Raw genomic sequence first — 21,049 nt, forward strand, 5'->3', positions numbered from 1 at the left:
AACCACACAGAGACAATATTAATCATAAATGATTGGCTAATAGCTTAGGCTTGTTTTTAGCTAGCTCTTATAACTTAAATTAACCCATTTTTATTAATCTATGAGACTCATTTACCTCATGTATGTACTTTCCATCCTGCTCACTCTGCATCTGTCTCCTTGAGACTCTCGTGACTCCCTGACCCACCCTTCTTCCCAGCATTCTCTCTGCCCTGAAAATCCTAACCATCAGCCAATCAGTTTTTTACTAACAATGAGAGCAACACATCTTCACAGTGTGCAAAAGGATTTTGTACACAGCATTTCTTCCTTTGTCTAATTAAAGAGGAAAGTTTTAACTTTAACATAGTAAAATTAATGTAACAAAAACAGTTATCAAGTAATTAGTTACAATATCCAGTCTATTTGTATTTGACAAAATTAGAGAAAATATTCTATTATTTATCTTATCTTTGTGAGTCTAAAGTTTTATATCTAATTTACCTTTTATCGTAACTAAGGATTAAACTTTAAGTCTAATTATTTAAGTCTTTAACTCCTTCAAAGATCCAGAAGGATGTAATGCTACCTAATGACAGGGACATCTGGCTGCCTGAACAGTCATTCAGTGTTCTTTTATAAGATATAGGAATGATAGGGATGTTAAAGTTAAAACTTTCCTTTTTATTTAGACCAAAAGGGAAAACGTGAAATATTCCTTTACACATATGAATGTATGTCACTATGGTTGGTTTAATAAAGAAGCTGACTGGCCAACAGCTAGGCAGGATAAGGTTAAATGGGAGAACCAGACTAAGAGGACAGAGCTCGAGAAGATGAGATGAACTTGCCTTATTGTAAAGAGGTACTGCCATGTGGCAGAGCGTAAAAAGAAATACGGGTTAATTTAAAATGTAAGAACTAGTTAGTAACAAGCCTAAGCTATTGGCTGAGCACTTATAATTAATAAGTCTTTGTGTGGTTATTTGGGGACTGGCAGGACAGAAAAGTCCACCCACACACCTAAAGGTCAGAGGACAACTGAGTTGGTTCTCTCCTTCCATGGTGAAGTCTAGGAATCACACTCAGGTACTCAGACTTACTTGACGAAGTGTTCTTATCCTCAGAGTAATCTCAAAGGCCTCAGGGATTCCTGTGTTTGTTTTTAAGCCTGATGTTGCTTAATTAAAACCTGGGGAGAGACAGGATGTTCTGTCCAGACCGTCAGGGTGCATTTTCTGGCATCTTTCCTCCCTCTTACTGTTTCCCATCTATCCTTATGTCTGGCACCTGAAAGATCTCTCGAGCTTCACTGAGTTCAAGGGGCACACTCCAAAAGGAATGACTTGTCACAACCTTTAAAATGACACCGGGCGTGGTGAAACTTGCCTTTAATCCCAACACTTGGGAGTCCAGTGGAACTGAGTTCGAGCCAGCCTGGTCTACAGAGTGAGTTCCAGGACAGTCAGGGCTACACAGAGACACCCCATCTTGAAAAGGCAAAAATAAAATTAAATGACCAGCTGACAATCTAGAAAGTACCAGGTTTTATTATCTTTTTATCAAAAAAAAAAATCAGTAACAGACAACGGAGGTGGGGGGGGGGTACAGAAAAGGTGCAGGCACCAAGGCTAGAAGAGGACCCAGCCAGCTGGGACCCTGCACTGAGGTGCTGATGGGACTTACAGGCACAGGTATGGTTGAGGGAACACGATCTCCCCAAGCCACACGATCTCCCCAACCCACACACACCCTGGACTTTGTAAGCCGCTCTGTAAGAGGGAGAGTCCCAGACAACAGGACTCACTGGAACCTCATCGCCCTCCTCCTGGTCCCCTTCCCTTGCCCCGGGAGACAAGCAAAGCCGAGTGGTGACCTGCTAAGCCAGCTTAAATCTCTTAGCAGTGTGCCCAGTGGATGGTGACTGAGCACTCAAATTGCGGCCAGTGCAACTGAGGAATGGATTTCTAACCGTGTGGTCTGAACTGACCTGATTTATCCAACCACACGAGGTCACTGTCATCTAGAGAGCCTGGAGAAAACAGACCAAGGAACCCTGCTGCTGGGCCCCTAGCAGAAGGCAGAGGGTTAGAGTCAGCTACCCTCAACCACTCCAGCTCAACCACAAGAAGGCACCAGGAACAGGGCAAGAGAAGGGTAAAAGGCTACTCAGTCACACAAAACTTCACTCACGCAGCCACCCAGCCAACATGAAACTGGTAATACCATTCTATGTCCTAAAAAAATATATTCATCTATTCTTCTAGAGCCAAAAAAGGGTAATATATTACAAGAACACATACTCAAATATCCCACTTATCCCCTACGTTATATTCTGGAATCTACTATAACATTATAGCTACTTCTTAAGACAAAGCAACTTCAGAAAGGGCCAAGGTCATCAACAAGAGGGCAGAGTGTTTTTAAAAAATGGTGGGGGACAGTAAAGATAAAAAGGAAGATGAAGAAGCAGCCCTGTCTGAAGCTATAAATAGTAACAAAAAATTAATAAAAATCATTATCTCCAACTCTTCTCTCATTTCAAAAAGCAAACAGAACAACATAAAAACCATGACACACAAACTCTGCTGGGACAATGGAAATGTTCCACATAGAACATTTGCACACCCCACACTCTTAGCCCAGGCACAGACACTTACATAAAGGAGTGAACCCCTTTTAAAAAATTAATTTTACCCATCTTCTACAAATGCATTTCAGCACTTCACCCCACCCTCCCCAGATTAAAAAAAAAAAAAAAAAAAAAGTGAGTTCCAAAAGTCACTGGAAAGAGCCTAGGTGTACCACAGACTCTGTAGTGTGAACCACGCGTGGGTGGACACATCATGGTGCAGAGGATTCTAGCTTCTTGTCCGAGCTCCTGACAGATGGACAGGATATACAGCATGTGGAAGGCAGCCAGCTCAGTTTCCAGAGTCAAGGGCAGTCATGGATGAGGCACACTCAGCACAGGCCCTAAACTGGCCCTAGATTCTATTCTGGAAATTTGAAGGGCGGGGAGGGGGGAACAACCCAATCCCAGGCTTGCCTTTAGAAAAGGCTATTTTAAAACCCTTTTTTTCTGCCAGGGCAACCGAGACACACACCCCCACCCCCCCAAAATCCAAGTGAGGCAGCACAGTAGAAGATGATCTCTCTTCTGACACCAGGAAGGTACCAGAGACACTGACAAGTCAGTATTAAGGTGCCCTCCCTCTACTATAATGCCCACCGTCCAGTCCTTTGACTCCCCTCCTCCCCATTAAGTCCAAGCAGCACTCATGGGAAGCTTCATGCGTAGAACTCGTTGGTGGGGGCTTTTTTGTAGATGGGTTTCTTGCCCAAGTCATAACTGCCTTCATCCTTCTTCTTCATGCGGTACACCAGCAGCAGGATCAGGAAAACGGCGAAGAGGATGCCCACCACGCCGCCCACAATCAGAGCTGGAGGAAGAGAGTAAGAGGTGAAGGTGAGGTGGTCCTTGGGACCTCAGGGTCCATGTGCTCTTCTACCAGTCACCATAACCACCCCATCATACCAAGGGAGATGATATCATACCAGCCTTGACCTTCATGACTTCCATGACAGGATGACTAAGTAGTTAAGACCACAGCTAAAACGGACCACAAAGCAAAACCACTATTTCATCCCACAACTGGCCTAGTCCAAAGCTCGGGCTCTTTCTAAACATCACACTCTCTCTCCAGCAACAAGGGCTTAGCATTAGGCCAGGAACAAGGAAAATGGAGGCTGCGTGCAACTCACAGACATTTCCATCCTTACCACGGGGTACTCTATCTTTCTCTGTGTGCACAGGTCCCACCTAGACCCATACGTCCCCAGACAGGCGTCATCGTCTACAAACATGCAGAACACACTAATGTCCACACCGTTACATCACAAATAATTACTTATTATCACGGTTTGTGTTCCTGTGTCTTACGGTGATGACTTCCACTGGTTTCTCCTTGAACCTCAAACCTTCCCCACCTACTAGTAGTGTACCTGCTGAGGCAAGCTTCTTCACCCTGTCTCGTCTCCCTCTCTCGTTTCAATATGGAAAAAGAACCTATCTCATATTTTTCCCTACAGACTAAAATAAATTAATCTACTTAAAGCACTTAGAGTGGGGCTTAATGGTGCGTGCGCTCAAGCTTCCTGAGTTGTAAACCTCTGGTTTTCTTGTGTTCCCCATCTCACTGAACTTGACCTGCGCAACTGTTAAGTCCAGCTCACTGAAGAACACGTAGCGGGGGGCAGGCAGAGGTAGACTTCATCTCCACCTGGGTAAGCATCTGTCCATCCACCATGCCAGGTGGCCTGAATGACTCATTTCTGTTTGTCGGGAGCAGGAGTGGCTGACAGAATCCTTCCTGTGGCAGACTGAATCCCCTAATTCGGTTTTACCCAGGCTAAGAAGATTAAACACACACACACACACACACACACACACACACACACACACACACATTACAAACCTACACACAGAATGGAGCAGAGCAGCCAGAAGAACCAAGAAGAATTTCTTCTAAAAAGAGAGAGCGAGAGCGCGTGCTAGCTGCCGGGGTATCAGACAGAACACAGGCACTATCAGGCAGCCGCCTCCTTCCTGTCTCCAGCTGCTCCTTTCTCTCCAGTAACTCCACTCCTCCTTCGGGTGCTTGGTCTGTGCTGGGAAACCCCCGCAGGAGCAAGGCCCTGCCACAGGTTCAGAAGCCAGCTGTGCCCCGGGTCCAAACATCAGGCCCACCAGGAGTCCCTGACTCTGTGACCTGGACAAGTTATTCAGGTGTCCACTCCAGGTTGCTGGAGGGGCTCATGGGGCGCACAGGAACCGTGTGACAGACACATTTAACAGAACTCCTGCGTGTTATCTAAAAGCTGCTGGAACAGGGCACTGAGTCTCTGCTGCCCTTCAGTGGCGAGGCCACAGGGGCTAGAGAAATGGATCTTTTCTAGAAAAGATCTTACACTGGCGTGACCCTGATGTGGAAGAGGAAAGGGGTGGCCTGGCATTAGTTCTTCTCCTACTCTGTGAACCAGAGCGGGACCTAAGTCTCCTCACAAGTAAGAAACCACGGCTTGACCATCAGTGGTTTTCGAAGTTTTCTTGAGGAAAAAAACCCTACTGAACTGATCTCAAACTCCGAAGATGTAAATAAAACCTGCAGCTAGCAGGTCTAAAATATGCTAAGAGTGAAACTCTGTGGTTGAGGGGAGAGAGGGCAGTTCTTTCCCCAGAGCTCGAAATTTCTAAGGTCTAACAGTTTCTGACAGACACCATCACACAGACTAGTGAAGAAAAAGCAGAATGTTGACAGGAGACCAGAGGCAGGGCTGTGCTGTGACCCAAGTCACCCGGGTGGTCCTCAAGACAAGGCCAGTGAGAGCCTGAGCAGGTGAAGGAGGGGAGAGGACAATGCCATGTGGGCACACGGCTCAGCTGGTTCCCAGGAAACAGGAATTACTACCTACCATGGGCCGGCTGCATCAACACCTCCTCACCAGCCAGTCCGCCCAGACTGCCTGCTCTCTGCAGTTTGCTCCCTTCCTGACAACCTGGTGTGGAGACGCCCCACCCCCCATCTTGAGCTGCCAGAACCAGAGCAGCACTACCCCCCAACGGACGGTCCCCAGCCAGGCTTCGCACAGCCCCACCTAAGGCCTCATGCAGGGCAGCAGCGCATTCCCTGTCTAGGGTCTCTCAAGCCAAAATGTCCTGATTCTGTGTAAAGATAAAGATATCTCGTGTCCTAACTACTAAGGAGGTGTCATCATTCCCGTTTGACGGAGGAGTAAATGGAGGTAGACCCTACTCCATTCCAAAGCATGCTGGCCAAGGTCAAGAGATAGGAAGGTGAAAGGGGAGCCAATCTCATTGCCCAGGGCCCCCAGGCTTTCAAGGGAAATTAACCGTTAAATAATTAACTCCGGATGCCTGTCAGGAGAAAGGCTCTGAAAAATACCTGAGGGGCTTAAAGAAACAATTCCTCTTCTAGTCTTTAGAAGCCTTTGATATGTATCGATTCTCCCTCCCATCCTCCCCTGAAGGGAGATAAAGCCCTCAGATGCCCCAAGGTGAACTAAAGGGCTAAAGGACGTCTCTGTTCACCCTGGAGAAGGAACAGGAAAGAGCCTTACCTGCCAGGACCTCGGTTCTCTCAAAAATGTTGCCATCCTGAGCAGTGCTGGACATGGACACTTTGTTGGATATATCACTGTCCACTTCGGAGGGTGAGACCCTTTTGGGAATGACTTCATTCTCCTCCAGCTCCTTGGGTTCTGAGGGGACAGGGATCCCAGGCTGTGCCCTCTCAGGAATGTGGTTATTTAGAGGCACCTGAAAGGGAGGGAGGGAGGGGAAGAAACACTGAGCACATCTGAAGAGGAGGAAGTAGATGGAAGGGAACCCAAGGGGGGGGGGGGTGACATCCACCCCAAATGGGAAACGAACGTGGTGGGGGCACTATCACACATTTCAGCAGGCACGTGCTACAGTAACCACTACAAGTGATGTGGCAATGCCCACTTGCCTTTCAGGAAGGCAACTTTTGCACCTGGAACTCTCTCCTAAGGCAGAGGGTGTGTGTCAAGCACACTTGATGCTTGGAGCGGTTTACTTTTAGGACACCAAAATTTATTGACAACTATTTCATCAATAGGAGTCACAGGAGCCGGGCGGCGGTGGCGCACGCCTTTAATCCCAGCACTCGGGAGGCAGAGCCAGAAGGATCTCTGTGAGTTCGAGACCAGCCTGGTCTACAGAGCGAGATCCTGGAAACATGCAAAGCTTCACAGAGAAACCCTGTCTCGGGGGGAAAAAAAAGAGGAATAGAATGCAGCCTGTAAAAATAACCCGCAACCACGATAAATGATGCAGGAAAACAGGCCGAGTTTTTTTTTTTGTTTTTTGTTTTCTGTGCCCTCAGGACTTCATAGCGCCCCGAGGGCACAGAAATGCACGTGTAATCTGCAAACCGAGCTGGCAAACAGCTGCCCAGGCACGAGAAGGAGGCTGGGTGGACACTGATCGTTTTCTCCAAAATGAGCCCAGAGCCCCAGTAAAAAACCTTCTTAAAAAATGGAGTCGGCTGCTGTTATTTACTCCCAGGGCTGTGTGTTCTGCCCCTCTCAGTGTGCTGTGGAGGAGCAAAGGGCGAGAAACTTACCAAGGGCTGAATCACTTCAGGGAAGGTCCTAGTCTCCTCCGTGCCATCTGCAAGGTTAGAGGAACAGCTGTGTGAACGGGAGGTCCGTCGTGTACAGGGACTGACTCATTCAGCTAGTGGAGTCCTACCTCCCAAGCCCCCCAAGTCAACTGCAGTCACCTCTTCTGAAACACGAGACTCCTGGGACACCTGACTCTTTCTCGGCAGTAATGAATGTACGCTGGTGGTACACAAAGCTTCCTTCGGGCTTCAAACCCTTACTAGGTAACGTACGGATCCGGATACAACAGAAATATCTGGGAACTGGTTAGAAATTCAGAATGTCCCTGGGTAAGTGGCGCATTTCTGAAATCCCAGAACAGCATAAACTGGGAATACAGGATTGGGAGTCCAAAACTATCCTGGGCCACACTCTAAGAGGAAACTCAAAGGTAGAGCACTTGGTGCAAGGCCCTAGGCTCCATCTCTCTCTGGGAAGACTGACCAGCCTAAGGCCAAATTAACTAGAATTTACATTTGAACACGCTCCCAGGAAATTAACCTTTAGGAAGGAAACAGTTCATTTTAATACTAAATACTACACAGTGCAACATAAAATTAACTACGGGAGGCAAAGAGCTAGCTTCTCTGCTGCAACCCTTTGTAAGCAGTCCTAGAACATAAATGGGTATCACAGTACACACGGCAAAATGTACTTCTGAAAATACGGAGTTACCCAGTGCTTGGTAAATTCAGTCCGCAACACTGTTTCACAATCCTCCAACACTTGTTTTACATACCAAGAAACCCAGGTTCTGGAGGAAGGCAATGCTGGAATTCTGGACTACGTTATGTGACGCCAAAGCTTAAAACTTGGAATTAGTGACACGTCCCTGAACAGGAAAGGGGCACTTCTCAGCAACTGTCTGATACAGAGGCCAGAAAGCCGATGAAAGCCCTGGCACCTGGTATGTCCCCAGAAAACCTCCGTGCCTTTCTTTCGATCTCATCCGAAGCGGAGTCTCCGGCCGGCTCCCCTCTCTGCATCTCAGCCCACACAGCCCACACAGGCGCCTCCTACTCCACCAACTTGTGAGCCAGTACTTTTCCTTTCCAAAGGGAGAAAAACACTCTGGGTCTTTCCCCACGCTCCCTCTATCCTCCCGCAGAGAAAGGAGCCTAATGGACAGGTTCAGGCCCGTGCCTGCAAACTCAAGAGGAATGAATTCTAAGTTGTTTACAACTTACCCCGGAGACCCCGGGGGTGGGAAAATGTTACTTTTGTTTCCCTTTTTGAAGTAGAGAAGGAGGCGCTGTAGGAAAGTCTCCACTTAAATACACATCTCTCACAGTTGAGGCCACAATTCCCTGAAGCCCAGGTTCCCAGCCTGCCCAAGCACACCCCCATACCCAGATCTCCAGAGCCCGACTGCTCATCAAACTCGAGGCCCCCGGCATCTTCGTCATCAGGGAGGGCTCCAGAGAAGTATCTGCTTTCCATGAGGTCCTGGGGGGCTCTGACCTCAGTCTCTCGAATCTAGGAAGAAAGGTGAAATATTATCCCAAAGCTCCATCTCCTCCCTCTGGACACTCAGGAGGCTGGGATCCCCACCCCACCCCAACCCCACCCCCGACACTCAGGTGGCTGAGTCCCCCCCCCCCCCCAAGCAAAGTGAACATTCAGGCACTAGCCTGGTTACAGAGCTGCATCAGAAGCCCTAGGTCCTGTTCCCCATTTGATATGTAACCTTACCAAGTCTCCGTACCATTCTGGGTTAATAAAAATATTTCAAGTAACAACGAAGTTAATATTTCTAGGCATCATTTACTGAGTCACCTGCAACATCTCAGCTGTTTATAATAACTGTTAACTCGTTTTATAACTAAAGACGCTGGGCACTAAAAGCTTTGAACCAGTCTTTCTTGGTGGCACCAGTGACAGGGAGGAGGGAGGAGGCATGCAGGGCCACCTGACCTCAGGGCCAGAGGTTCCCACGCACACAGGCAGGCCCAGGATACTACAGCCTAGAGTCCTATGACAGAAGCTGATTTCCACATGGAAGGCTACTGGCTCTGGACCTGCCTAGTCAAGGGACACATTCCCCAACTGAGTCACACTGGGCTGAGACACAGGGCAGGCTCACTCACACCCCAAGACAGCCACAGAGCACAGCTCAGACCTGGTGACTCAAAGGCACACACACTCTTGAATCCATCTCTTGTGCCAGCACTGAGCAGGACACAAAGACATAGATCCTTGCTCCCCCAGACCATGTCACCCATCCTATAGAGACCCAGCTGGCCAGAGTCTAAGGTCCCACCAAACAACTTCTGAAAGGCAAACATTTAAGAAGTCCCCACTTCAACACCACTTTTTCTGGCCCCTCCCCCACCCGTCTCCTAGGCCAGCTGGGTATTAAACAAAGCTTCTTCTGGGGCATAGTGTACAATGAGGTGCCCACTGCCCTTCCGCTAGCCTCTGGACTCAGGCTACTGTTCCTGTAAACAACAACCAGGTACAAGGGTCACTGTTCTACTCCTACAAAGCATTCTCTCCGCCAGTGGGCAGGACCACAGGGGATGAGGCTCTACGTAGAAGTTCAGAATAAAAACTAGACTTTCAGGCCGGGGGAGGCACTTTTCTCTTTTACAGAATTCAAACCAGAAACAAGGCTGTGATAACCCTAAGGTCACACACAGAATTAGTCACACACGGCTTAAGGCTAGACAGTGGCCAGGTCTGTTTCTGACAGCCCCAGGCTGTCCTTCACCCAACCGAGGCCACAGTGACACACAGGATAGTGAAAAGAAATGCTGGTCTCTCCCTAACACCCCAGACTGAGTGGCAGGAGAGGACAGGAGAGCAGCTTGGAGAACAGGCTCCTCCTTCACTCTCTCTCCCACAGGCTTCCGGGGAGAGGGGGCAGAAGCTGACTGTGCCCTCTATCCACCCCCGTGGTCAGGAAACTAGATTCTGGGAAGGGAGCTGAGAGGAAGTTGGGGAGGCATCGCTTTCTCCCCAGGGTGGGGAAATCAATGCAGAGTGCTTGGTACGCCGCGTGGGAGTGGGGAGCCAGCAGGGGTTAAGCCCTGCTTAGGAATGACTTCATGACTCCGGAATCAGGAGCTGTGGGGCTGCTGGTACTGGAATTCCAGCCCCCGCACGGGACCCGTGCCTGTGGCTTTGGTTTGGCAGCGCAGCAAGAGGGCTTCTCCGTGGTTGTACAAATGCCCTAGATGTCAGGCAGGCAAGGTCCCAGCCTCCCACACCCTTCGCTACCAATTCCCCAGGGCTCAAAATCCGAACCGGCAAGACCTCCATTGCTTACAGTGTACTAGGTCTTAACACGCACACAGCTGGGATGACGTAGACCCTTTTGGCAGGGGTGGAAACCAAGGCTGGGAAAGGCAAATTATTTCTCTAAGGTCACACGAGCAGAAAGTGACCAACGAGACCAGCAGTCAAGCATGGGATCACCTGGGCTTTTAGCCCCAGATGCAGGAACACATTTGTACTTAGGGCTACCAGCCTGCCCTAGGCTAGATAGAAACACTAAGTGGGTGTGTCTAATCCAGCTAGGGGTGGGGGCAAGAGGAGATGGGGGAAAGGCAGGACACAGAAGCAGGGAGGCTGATGGTGATACTTTGACCACGAAAGCCTGAAAGACTGGTCACGGGATGTTAAAGTTCAAACTCCTCAGGACAAACGCTGAGGTTCTCAGCCTGGGGCTTAGATCCCAGCACAGGTCTCCGGTCTGGAGACCTTCCCTACCCCACCTCACCCCTAGGAAGGCACCTTGGAATGTTAACTCATACACCGAACCTCCTTAATATGTGAAAGTGTTCCGGGGTGTTTCAAAACAACCCAGCAGATTGGAGATAAGCACATTCATTGGCTTTTATAGTAATTACTTTAACCTTCCATTAGAAAAATGAGGACCAAGAAAGAAGGCTGTAATGATCTGACATTGGTAAAACTGGGGCTGAAACCAAGATTTATTTCTCGTTCAGCCAGCCCCCTTTGGAACAGCTGGTATCCCCAATCCCCTACCGCTGCATTTTGAGACTTACTAGACAGACAGATAGCCTTGGCTGAACTGACACTTGTTATGGAGACCAGGGTGGCCTCTGCCTCTCCGGCGCTGGGATTAAAGGAGTGTGCCACCATGCCCAACGCCCTACCCCTTCACCTTTATGTTAAATTCCAGAGGAAAGAAACCATTAGTCGGAGATCACACAGGGACCCAGGGCCCAGCCAGGATCAGCCCCTTTGCCCCAGATGTTGGGAAGCTCTTCAGAGGCAGTCTTAAAGACGGGAGAGCTAACCTCTTCAACACTTCAGAGCCTTTTGGGACAGGTGAAGGGACATGAGAAATTCAGCCTCCTGGAGCTCGGAAGATATCCTCTCTTGGCCCCTTTCTAGATCTTCCTCTGCTCACAATCTCTAACAAGAGGAAAAACTCTCAAGTGGACAGCAGCAATTAGGGCCTAGATGTCAAGACAGAACCAAACCCAACAGGATTGCAAGCAATGGTTTGTTTGTTGGTTTGTTTGTAAGGCTGGGAAGGTACCAGGAGTCTTTCCTTCCCCGACTCTCTTTTCAAACAAGATCCATTCAGTAGTCTGAGGTGGCTTTCAAAGGCCAGGCCACCCATCAGGCAGACCCAGTCCTGACCAGAGAGGGACTCAGCCCTACTCCTGACTACAGATAGAGTCTGTTTACCTCAGTTCACCCCAACCCTGCCCAGGAACATGCATTCACGTGTATATGCCCACACATGCACCTCCTATGGGTCATCAGGACTCATCTTTGCCCCTTTCACAAACATACAGCAGGAGACAGACTTTAAATAAGGCTGTGGTTCTGAATGCAAAGGCCCTTGCTAGCCCTGTAGCTGGTAGAGACTGGATTCTTCCCCAAGGCATCCAGGGAAAAGAATAGAGGTGGGTACACTTTCATTTTATAGGCAGTAACACCTGCCAACGTAAGGCCACTGAGCCCAACCGTCTCGCTTTATAACCTGAGACAGATTACTGTGCCAAGGTCACCCAAGCAGCTAGCAGCAGAGCTGGGCTTACAACTTAGGTCTCTCAGCTCCCAGGGTGAGGTGGCCTCCCACCCTTTTCCAGAGCCTTGGCTGTCCCCAGATACACAGGCTGTTGCATGAAGCGAGGATTTAAATAAAGGCCACTGATTAGATCCCAAAGCCTTACAATGCCCATCACCCCGGGAAAAGCACGGAGACTGGGGTGAGTACAGAAGCATCCACTATGTATCAGGCGCCCGCTCTGTACAGGCTCGCTGAATCTACTCAACAGTCTACCTGGTCTGCAGGGGAGAAAATAGGTTAACCGAGTCATTCATCCAAGCTCCACAGCTAGAAAGGAACAACGTGGGATTAAGACCCAGGGTCTTTCTCTAGACCATGCCCTAACCATGGCCAGGTTTCTCCCAATCACTCATTACCTCCAGCCTAACCACAGCACACTGGCCAAGCGGGGGCTCCAGGGAACCCCCCCTCCCTGTTCCCTTGCCCAGAAATAAACAAAGGTGAAAGTGATATTGCTTAAACAAAGACGCAGAAACTTGGCTGGAGCACCAGGGAGGAGTCCAGGGTCAGAGTGTGGTTAACTGAACTAATGAGAGCCTCCTCCCTGCCTCCTCCCCAGGGAAAGCAGAGTCAAGGCCACACGTGATCACAGGCTCAGGGAGAGACCATAAAGGTGACTGAAACAAGTACATTTAGGGACACAGGAACACCCTTGGGTGCGAAGCACTGGGCTTTTCTGAGTGGTTCAGCAGCCCCACCAACCCCATTTCCTACAGTGTCAAGAGGCACAACCACTTTTAGAGAGTCTAGGAGTTTATTCTGGCTTTTAAGTCTTCAGCTTCCTCTTTTGTAATCAGGGCTGGTAAGCACCTAGCAGAGTGACGAAAATCCACGGAAATGTATCCACGTGTACAAGCGGCGATCCAGCAGGTGACCTGGTGCATAGCACGTGCTCAATACCTGGTGATCTTTATTAAACCCCACCTGCTTTCCTTCAGGCTAGCGGAGAGAAATGCTCAGCAGGCCAAAGAGGACACTTGCAGATCAAGTGCAGGGCTAAGGAGGCTCTGGCCATCGCATGGGAGATGTTCCTGCAAGCTAGGGAGGGGGGTGACGGCCAGGCAAAGATGCTCGACTGAAAAGTGGGTTTCTGCAGACTCGGGGATGGGTAGAAGCCTGCCCAGTGGAAGCTCTGAGCACCTTCTCATAAGCAAACAGACACAGAGGAAATCTCTATTTTTCCAGGAGTAGAGGAAGGCACTAACCAAAGAAATTCTTCTTGTGACCTCAGTCCTCTATTTCCTGGCTTGCCTTGTGTCCCCCCCCCATCCCCCGCCCAAAAAATCTAGAAGACAAAAGGAAGTCACACTGAATCAATCTTCAGTCTGGTGTCCTGGTACCTGAAAGGGTTAAGCAAAGTCGGAGGGGGTGGGGGTGGATTGAGGGTTCAAATGTCGGCTCTGCCCACTTCAAGGTCAAGTTACTCCGAACACAATCACCCTGTAGAGAGCCAGGCCTGGCACAGTCAGCAGCCAGCTTTTCACCAAGCCCCAGGGCAGCCCATTCCCACAAGAACTCTAGGATCGTGGGGTACCAGGCAGGAATGAAGGGGATTGGTCAGGAGCCTCCAAACAAACTCCTCCCAGGAACCAATCCAGTACCCCCATCTCTAACTAACTAGGTGGTCCTGGGTGGTAGATTCCCCTTTCTGGGCCTTGGTTTCCCCACCTGTAAAAGGTCTCAAGGAGACAAGCCTTCCTCTGTCCCAAGGCCTGGTTACCAAACTGGGCATTGCTCCGATTACCAGTGGAGACAGCTGGGAGGTACTGGCTCCCTCCAGGCCTTGAAGACAGAGGTTCATTGAAGCTGGGGCTTGTAATCTAGGCAGCAGATCCAAAATCCCCACTGGATCTGTGGCTGGCCAGGAGACTCAGGATGCAAACAAGCCTCCTGTGTTCCGAGAGCAGAGTCCAGGCCTACTTTACAGCCCTGTTGCAACAGATTAGATCGACCAGAGCCTGGTTTACTGCCCCCCCACCACCACCACGCACCTCCCCCGACACCAGGGAAGCCAGCACTCCAGCCCAGGCCAGTCTGTCTCAATCATCTCCCGGCTGGGCTTCCCCAGAGGCAAGGAGTGTCCACACTCGACGTGCCCAGCCCAGCCATCTGCTTGCGGCCCAGAGGCTCGAGTGGTGTGGCCAGTCCCCACAGGTTGGGCCACCACAGGCTGGCTTCACCCAGTCACTATTTCCATACACACCAGCCTCTCCCTGCCTCCCTTTCCATTACCCTGAGTGTCACCTGACCAGCAGCCTCTCCTTTGCCAGAGAAAACCAGGGCAGCCAACTCCCTATGCTAGGAGGACAGGGGAGGAGGCAGGGCAAAGGATGGAAAGCACTCAGTAAGAGAGGGTAACTCAGGGTGAGGGTGGGAAGGAACCGGGTCCCAAGAGGAGGGTGAGAAGTAGAGAAGACAAGTGACAGCTGTAAAAGGTCAAAGGTGGCTGGCTGTGGTGGCCCATGGATGCAATACCAGTACTCGGGAAAACAGAGGCAGGAGGAAAAGGAAGGGATTCAAGGCTCACCTCAGCTCCCTACGGAATTCAGAGCCAGCCTGGGCTATATGAGACTATTTCTGGGGAAGTCGGTGATCTTTTAAGTCCTAGAGCCCTCTGAGATAAACGGTCTGAACCCCAGGAATCCTACTTAACCCATTTATATTTCCTGCATGTATACAGACACCATGTCCCAAGGCCAGCCTCCAGCCAAGATCCGAGCCCTTGGCCTCGCTAACAATAAATGCAACTTAAACCAGCACTTTACAAGTTTGCTATGCAACGATTATGGCCCTCAAGTGACACAGGTGTTTTATAGAGGACACCAGGGCTCCCACATCAACAAAGTGACTTATTAACTCAACTGGTGCCCCTGGGTGAATGGCAAAGTTGGGGCAGAGACTGAGACTTTCTGGCTCTAGGACATACCCACATTTCCAGTTTCCCAGCCTCTAGCAGACACCACCAGAGAGGCCTGCAAGGGGCAGGCATGTGCCCAAGGGTCACCAACGGGTTAATTACAGACCGGCTCGAGAAGTCAAGTTTCTCTCTCTGGGGTGAAATGGGCCCACAATGGTCCACACACATGTTCTCCCAGTCTCTAGCGCATGGTACAGGGAAAAATGCCTTCTCAGAAGAACATTCAACTGCCTTTCTCGTCCACCAAGCCCAGAATGCTACTTGGGGGTGCTCAGCTCCCTTAAGACTGCCTCCCCCCAAACCCCCCATACACACCCCCACACAACAGGAGAAACTCTTAGCTTGAGCAGTGTCCTGAGAGATCGGTACTCTTGTACATTCCCTGCCCCCTTCCCCTGCAAGCTGCCTGGGACACCTGCAGATCCTGGCCGAGGGGTGGGGCTGCCAGGAACTGGTTCTTGTTTAAATATAAACCCATCTGATAACCTGCAAACAGTCCACTTCTAAGATAAACAAATATAAGATTTGGGCTCTATCAGCCCCACCCCTAGGCCTGTCCCTTCCCACCTAGCCGCTGCCATTCTAGATGTGGGGGAAGGGAGAGGTCCCAGGCAAGTCAGAGAACGGTCACTGAGGAATGCCTCCTCCGGTCCACTACTTGGAGCTCTGCTCAGAGTCTCATTTGCAAGCTCATCATCTTTAAGTCTCTCCATAATCTTATTTATTTACTGGTGATAGGGAATTGAACCCAGAGGCTCAACAGACCATTAACGTTTTAACTGTCCTAACAGCCTCAGAAATGTCACAGAATCCTAGCGCAAATCAAACCTGAATGATACTAGCTCAGCTCTGTGAATTCAGACCAGTTGAAGTCTCAGTGTTGCTTAAGGGTGTGTGTGTGTGTGTGTGTGTGTGTGTGTGTGTGTGTGTGTGTGTGTGTGTAGGGGTATACCAGTGTTGTGTACCTGTCCAGGGTCGAAGTGCACACACAGGCACTGTGAATGTTCAAAGGTTTTAGACACGGATATTGACTCCCAAATGCCAAGATAAAAAAACAAAACAAGGGCTGGAGAGATGGCTCAGCGGTTAAGAGAAGTGGCTGCTCTTTCAGAGGTCTTGAGTTCAATTCCCAGCAACCACATGGTGGCTCACAACCATCTGTAATGAGATCTGGCGCCCACTTCTGACCTGCAGACATACATGCAGACAGAACACTGTATACATAATAAATAAATCTTAAAAAAAAAAAAAGTTTAAAAAAAAAAACAAAAAAACAAAACCCCTCAAACCTTCATGCCTATTCCAACACTCTTACCACAGAGCTATCCCCCTTATTAGCCAACAGACTGATAGGAAATGTGTGACTCAGGCAGGCTGTAGTAACACACAGTGATTCACAGAGCCCAGGCCATCCCATTCTTCAACCCTTAAGCATTCATTTGGAAATCGCACCAACTCATCCAGTCCAGGAGGCTGAGAGAACAGCTAGGGGCCAATCCCTTTCAACAGCGAGCCCCACTCCCCAGCTCCTCATTCAGGCCAGCTCAGCACTCCAAGTCCTTGGAAAAACCTCCCTGTTTCTAGGCACTGGGGATGGCAGGAGCTGAATGTCCACCCCACTTCTGTTCTGAGGCAGGGACTTGTTTAGAGTCTACCAAAGAAGCCAAGAGAACTCCCCTTTCCTTGCCCACCCTGGGCTGTGCAGCAGAGAGACACGCAGACCGCAATGGTCCGAACTCCTCATTTTGGAGGTAGGACACTGAGCCCCAGACACAAGGTATGTTTGCTAGCAACCCGAAAGTAGGTCCCAAGGTTATCTAATGTCATCATCATCTAGAATGTTCTCTGAGGAACAAACTAACCAGACACCTAGCATTCTTGGTCAGACCTGACTCCTGGTCTTGGCAAAATACTACATTCCTTTGAGCATCCGTTTTCTGTAAAAAGGGAGATAAAAATCCCTCACCTGCAGTACCAAACTATAGCCATACTAGCAGTGACTTCGACGCACCTTTTAGAACAAAGTCCCATCCTTGAGTTTATTCATTCAGAGTTTATTCACACATACAATCACTGCCCATAAGAAGTAGGTGTTTCACTAGAACCAATAAAGCAGAGTTCTGGCCCCAGATGTGGATGGGTGGGGCTCTCTCTTTCCAGAATTTGGTGGTGTGTTTTCATTTCCTGGAGGGAATGCCTTAGATGTCTCCCATAGCTCCTTTTGAATAGTTAGTGCTTAATTATGAAGTATTAGAGGGCTGGAGAGATGGCTCAGAGAGAGGACCAGGGTTCAATTCCCGGTTCCACTTAGCAGCTCACAACTGTAGCTACAGTTTTGACACCTCTGAACTGACACCTGCCTTCTTGGGCACCAGACACAAATATGCTACAGACGTACATTCAGGCAGAATGCCCCTACACATAAGGGAGCAAAGCAACAATCAAGTGTGAGATCTGGGAAGGTCTTCTTCTTTTATTTAATTTATTTATTTTATGTACGTAAGTGTTCTGTCTTCATGCACACTGAATCAGATCCCATTACAGATGGTTGTGAGCCACCATGTGGTTGCTGGGAATTTAACTCAGGACCTCTGGAAGAGCAGCCAATGCTCTTAACCACTGAGCCATCTCTCCAGCCCCCGGGGAAGGTCTTCTTTGAAGCTTCCTAGCTCCATCTGATTCTGCAGAAGACCTCTAAACCCAGAGAGGTCAAAGGGAACCGTTCCTAACCCCACAAAGCTCTCCAGATCCTGACCCAAATATTTCTTGGGTGTGTGGTAATTCTATGGGTTCCCAAGAAGATCCAAGAGTTCTTGCCAGCCACTCATAGGTCCTAGAACCCCCCCTCTAGCTCCCCCTACTTCCTGTTCCCTTCCGTGCTATCAAGGAGAGAGTTGAAGTACACCTGGTGGGTGGGAGATACTTTCTCAGAACTGCCTGGGATTGGTGCCAAGTCAGTGGGCTGTGCCCCTGGGCAGCAACACCTTGCCCCACCTTCCCCCCCTCCAACCTAGTCCCAAAACAAGGCTGCCTTTAATTGGCCAGGGTGGGAGTGGCAGGAGGCAGAGCAGGGAATGCTCCCAGCTGGACAGGAAGAACAGGTTTAGGATGGCAAGCCCGCCAAACAGAGGAGAGGGCAGCTGGGTGTTTAGCTTGGGCTCTCTTCCCCAAATCGGTGTTTTATAAAGGCAAAATTTGGAGAAAGGCCCTCATCACTGGAGAAAGACTACTTTACCAGAGAGTCGACAGGCTGCCTGCATACTCCGTACTAAGAGGTGGTATCATTTAATCTCTCAACATACTTTATCTAGTAAAAAGAACACAACCATCATCATGCACTTTTTTTTTTTTTTTGGCGAGGGTCTAAATTATCAGTTATCAGAAAGTACTCAATAAATCATAATAGCTGTTAGCCAAACCATGCTCCTCAGACTTCCATTTATTTCTCCAATTCCAAGGGGAAAGGGGAGGCAGCCAGTATCATTTCTCCAATCTATGCGAGTGTGATTTGGTCTGATTTTTCCGGCCACAATTTAAGGGGAATCCCTGTGCCCTAATTAGAGGTAAGATGCCCATGACATTAGCCAGGAAGGAGAGAGCGCTGAGATCCGGCTAAGAGATTGAGACAGAGGCCTCCGGAAGCAGCTGCTTAAGGCCGGCTTCTCCCCCTAGCGAGATCGGGTCACCCACAGGCCTGGCATGACCTACCTCCCCCAAACCACATCCTCCTACTGGTCTGGTGGGACACTAAGCAAAGCACCTGCCGGCTGAGCTGAGATCGATGGCATGTGACTGGCCACGTGGTGACCTCAGCCACCTCCTGGGTCCTTTTTCCTCACACTGCCCAGCATTCCTTCGGATGCCTCCCCAAGGAAAAGACTCAACTTCACAACGCCCTTTAGCAGTTCATTTGGAGTTATTGCACCAGGGAGGCATGTGGTATGGGCTCCTGTTTCGCCTGGCCACAAACCTTTCTGCAAGGATGCCTTCGCTTTAGAAGACAGTCCTGGCCCACATTCTGGTTCGGTCCACTCACTACGCCTTGAGGCTTTCTAGCCCCAGATATCAACAGATGTGAGACCAGTCTTGAGTTACGGGAAAATGGGACCCAAAAGCAGCCACTAGAACCAGAAGATAAAAGCAGGCTTTCCCAGCCTGGCTGCCTGACTTCAGGGTGACTCAGGCAGTTACTAGCTGTGTGACCTTCAGCAAATTACTTAACCTCTCCTGCCTCAGGACTAGTTTAAAAACAGTCAACAGTGAGGTTTTCTGGAATTAAACACTTATTTAATTCCAAAGCCTTCAAAAAGCTGTTAGAAACCAGCACGCAGTGGGTTCAGTATTTGACTGGGATTGCGCTGCGTGTTGCCCTAGCTTTCACTCACTCTTTGCCTCGAGTCTCCTGAACAGAATCAACTGTGCCCTAAGTAAGCCCAGAGAAAAAGGACTTTCAAAAGAATGAATACTAATGATTAAACTCCAAGGTCTCACTCCCGGTAAAACTTGGATTGAAGGTACAATCCTGGGATAGATCCCCGCTCCCAGAAACTGCCGTGCCCCGCCACTTCCCTTATGTGTTTGCCTCCTAAACTCCTACTAGGACGGGGCTGTATGTGACCCAGGGGCCTATGGACGCTGCTGGTAGGGACCTTTTTCTCTCCCAGCTCGTTCACGTTACTCAGGTGGGTGCCTCAATTTCCCCATGCCCAATTCAACACAAACGCTTCTAGCAAAACAGCGTAACTCAGCTCAACCTCTAGCCCGCAGCTGCGTGTGAAGTTGTCCCTTGAGTCCACTCTGGAGAGATAGGAGACACAACTTTCTAGGCAGACTAAAGCAGGAACGGTCGCCTCTTGATCCTACTGCGGCAAACTCGTTCTGCAGATGGGGAAGGTGACCACCGGAAGGAGCCAAGTGTTTGCCCCTTCCCAGGTCAGTGGCAAGGCTGTGACCAGGAGTAAGTTTTCTCCACTCCCGTAGGTGTGTGCAACAGGATCCCCGCACAGCTCTAAAGTTCTCCCACTCCCGAATGCGCGCTGCCCACCTTGTCCCCAGGCCGTCTCAGACTCGCGCTGCCTGCTCTGGGCACCCAGAGAGAGCAGGGGCATTCCGCGCGCGGGGCCTGCCCCGAGATCACAGCGAAGGGGTGAGGGTATGGGAGGAGAAGAGTTGACACCAACTTAGTCACGTCTCACCCCGGAGCCCCGCGGCAAAGCGGAGGCCAGGACAGGAGCGCAGAGCAACAATCTGGGGGCGCACGACGGACGCGTGGAGGAGTTCCCTCCAGCCTTCCCGCGACCCCCGAGGAAACTTTGTCCCCACAAAGTTTTTCCCCCCGCTGCGGCGCCCAGATAAGGGTGGCGCAGCTCGTGGTGTACCCCACTCCATCCGGAACCCGGGATCTCGGGGAACAAAGGAGGCACCGCTCCCCCCCCCCCCCGCGCCCTAAGATATCCCTCAAACACCTACCGACTCGGCGGGGGCGGCGGGGAAGCCTCCCAGGAGCAGCAGCAGCACAGCGAACATGCAGGCAGACGCCATGGTCCCAACGGCAGACCCAGGGCGGGCGCGCAGCCCTTCTTATAGGCGGCAGCCCCGCCCCGCCCCGCCCCGCCCCCCGTGCCCGCCAGCACCGCCCGGAATTCCCCCGGGAAAGCTTGGGCCTGCGGGGCGCTGCGCCCGGGCGAGCTGGAAACCCCGGGGGTGACCCGCCCCCTGCGCGCCCTCCGTCTCCGGGATGACCCCGATCGGTGACTCCCAGAGCTGCGGCTTGCGATGGTTATCAGATCCACTGCGAAGGAGTCCCCCCGCCCCACCCCACCCCACCCCTCACCCACCCAGGGGTCACTGTCCAACCCCACTTTGTAGCTGGGGAAACTGAGGCCCAGAAATGG

General features: G+C 50.4%; 1 protein-coding gene across 1 annotated transcript; it reads right to left on the reverse strand.

The window, feature by feature from the left end:
- Window positions 1-1,503: 1,503 nt before the first annotated feature.
- Sdc4 (syndecan 4) lies at window positions 1,504-20,740 on the reverse strand. Its single transcript, XM_052725119.1, has 5 exons — window positions 20,625-20,740; window positions 8,538-8,664; window positions 7,149-7,195; window positions 6,121-6,319; window positions 1,504-3,422 (listed from the first exon to the last, which is right to left on the reverse strand). The coding sequence occupies exons 1-5, from the start codon at window positions 20,694-20,696 to the stop codon at window positions 3,271-3,273; spliced, it is 597 nt and encodes a 198-aa protein (XP_052581079.1). The 5' UTR covers window positions 20,697-20,740; the 3' UTR covers window positions 1,504-3,270.
- Between the last annotated feature and the right edge of the window lie 309 nt (window positions 20,741-21,049).

Source organism: Peromyscus californicus, unplaced genomic scaffold (genome assembly GCF_007827085.1).
Source record: "Peromyscus californicus insignis strain IS unplaced genomic scaffold, ASM782708v3 Scaffold_7__1_contigs__length_154581171, whole genome shotgun sequence".
Lineage (NCBI taxonomy): Eukaryota > Metazoa > Chordata > Mammalia > Rodentia > Cricetidae > Peromyscus > Peromyscus californicus.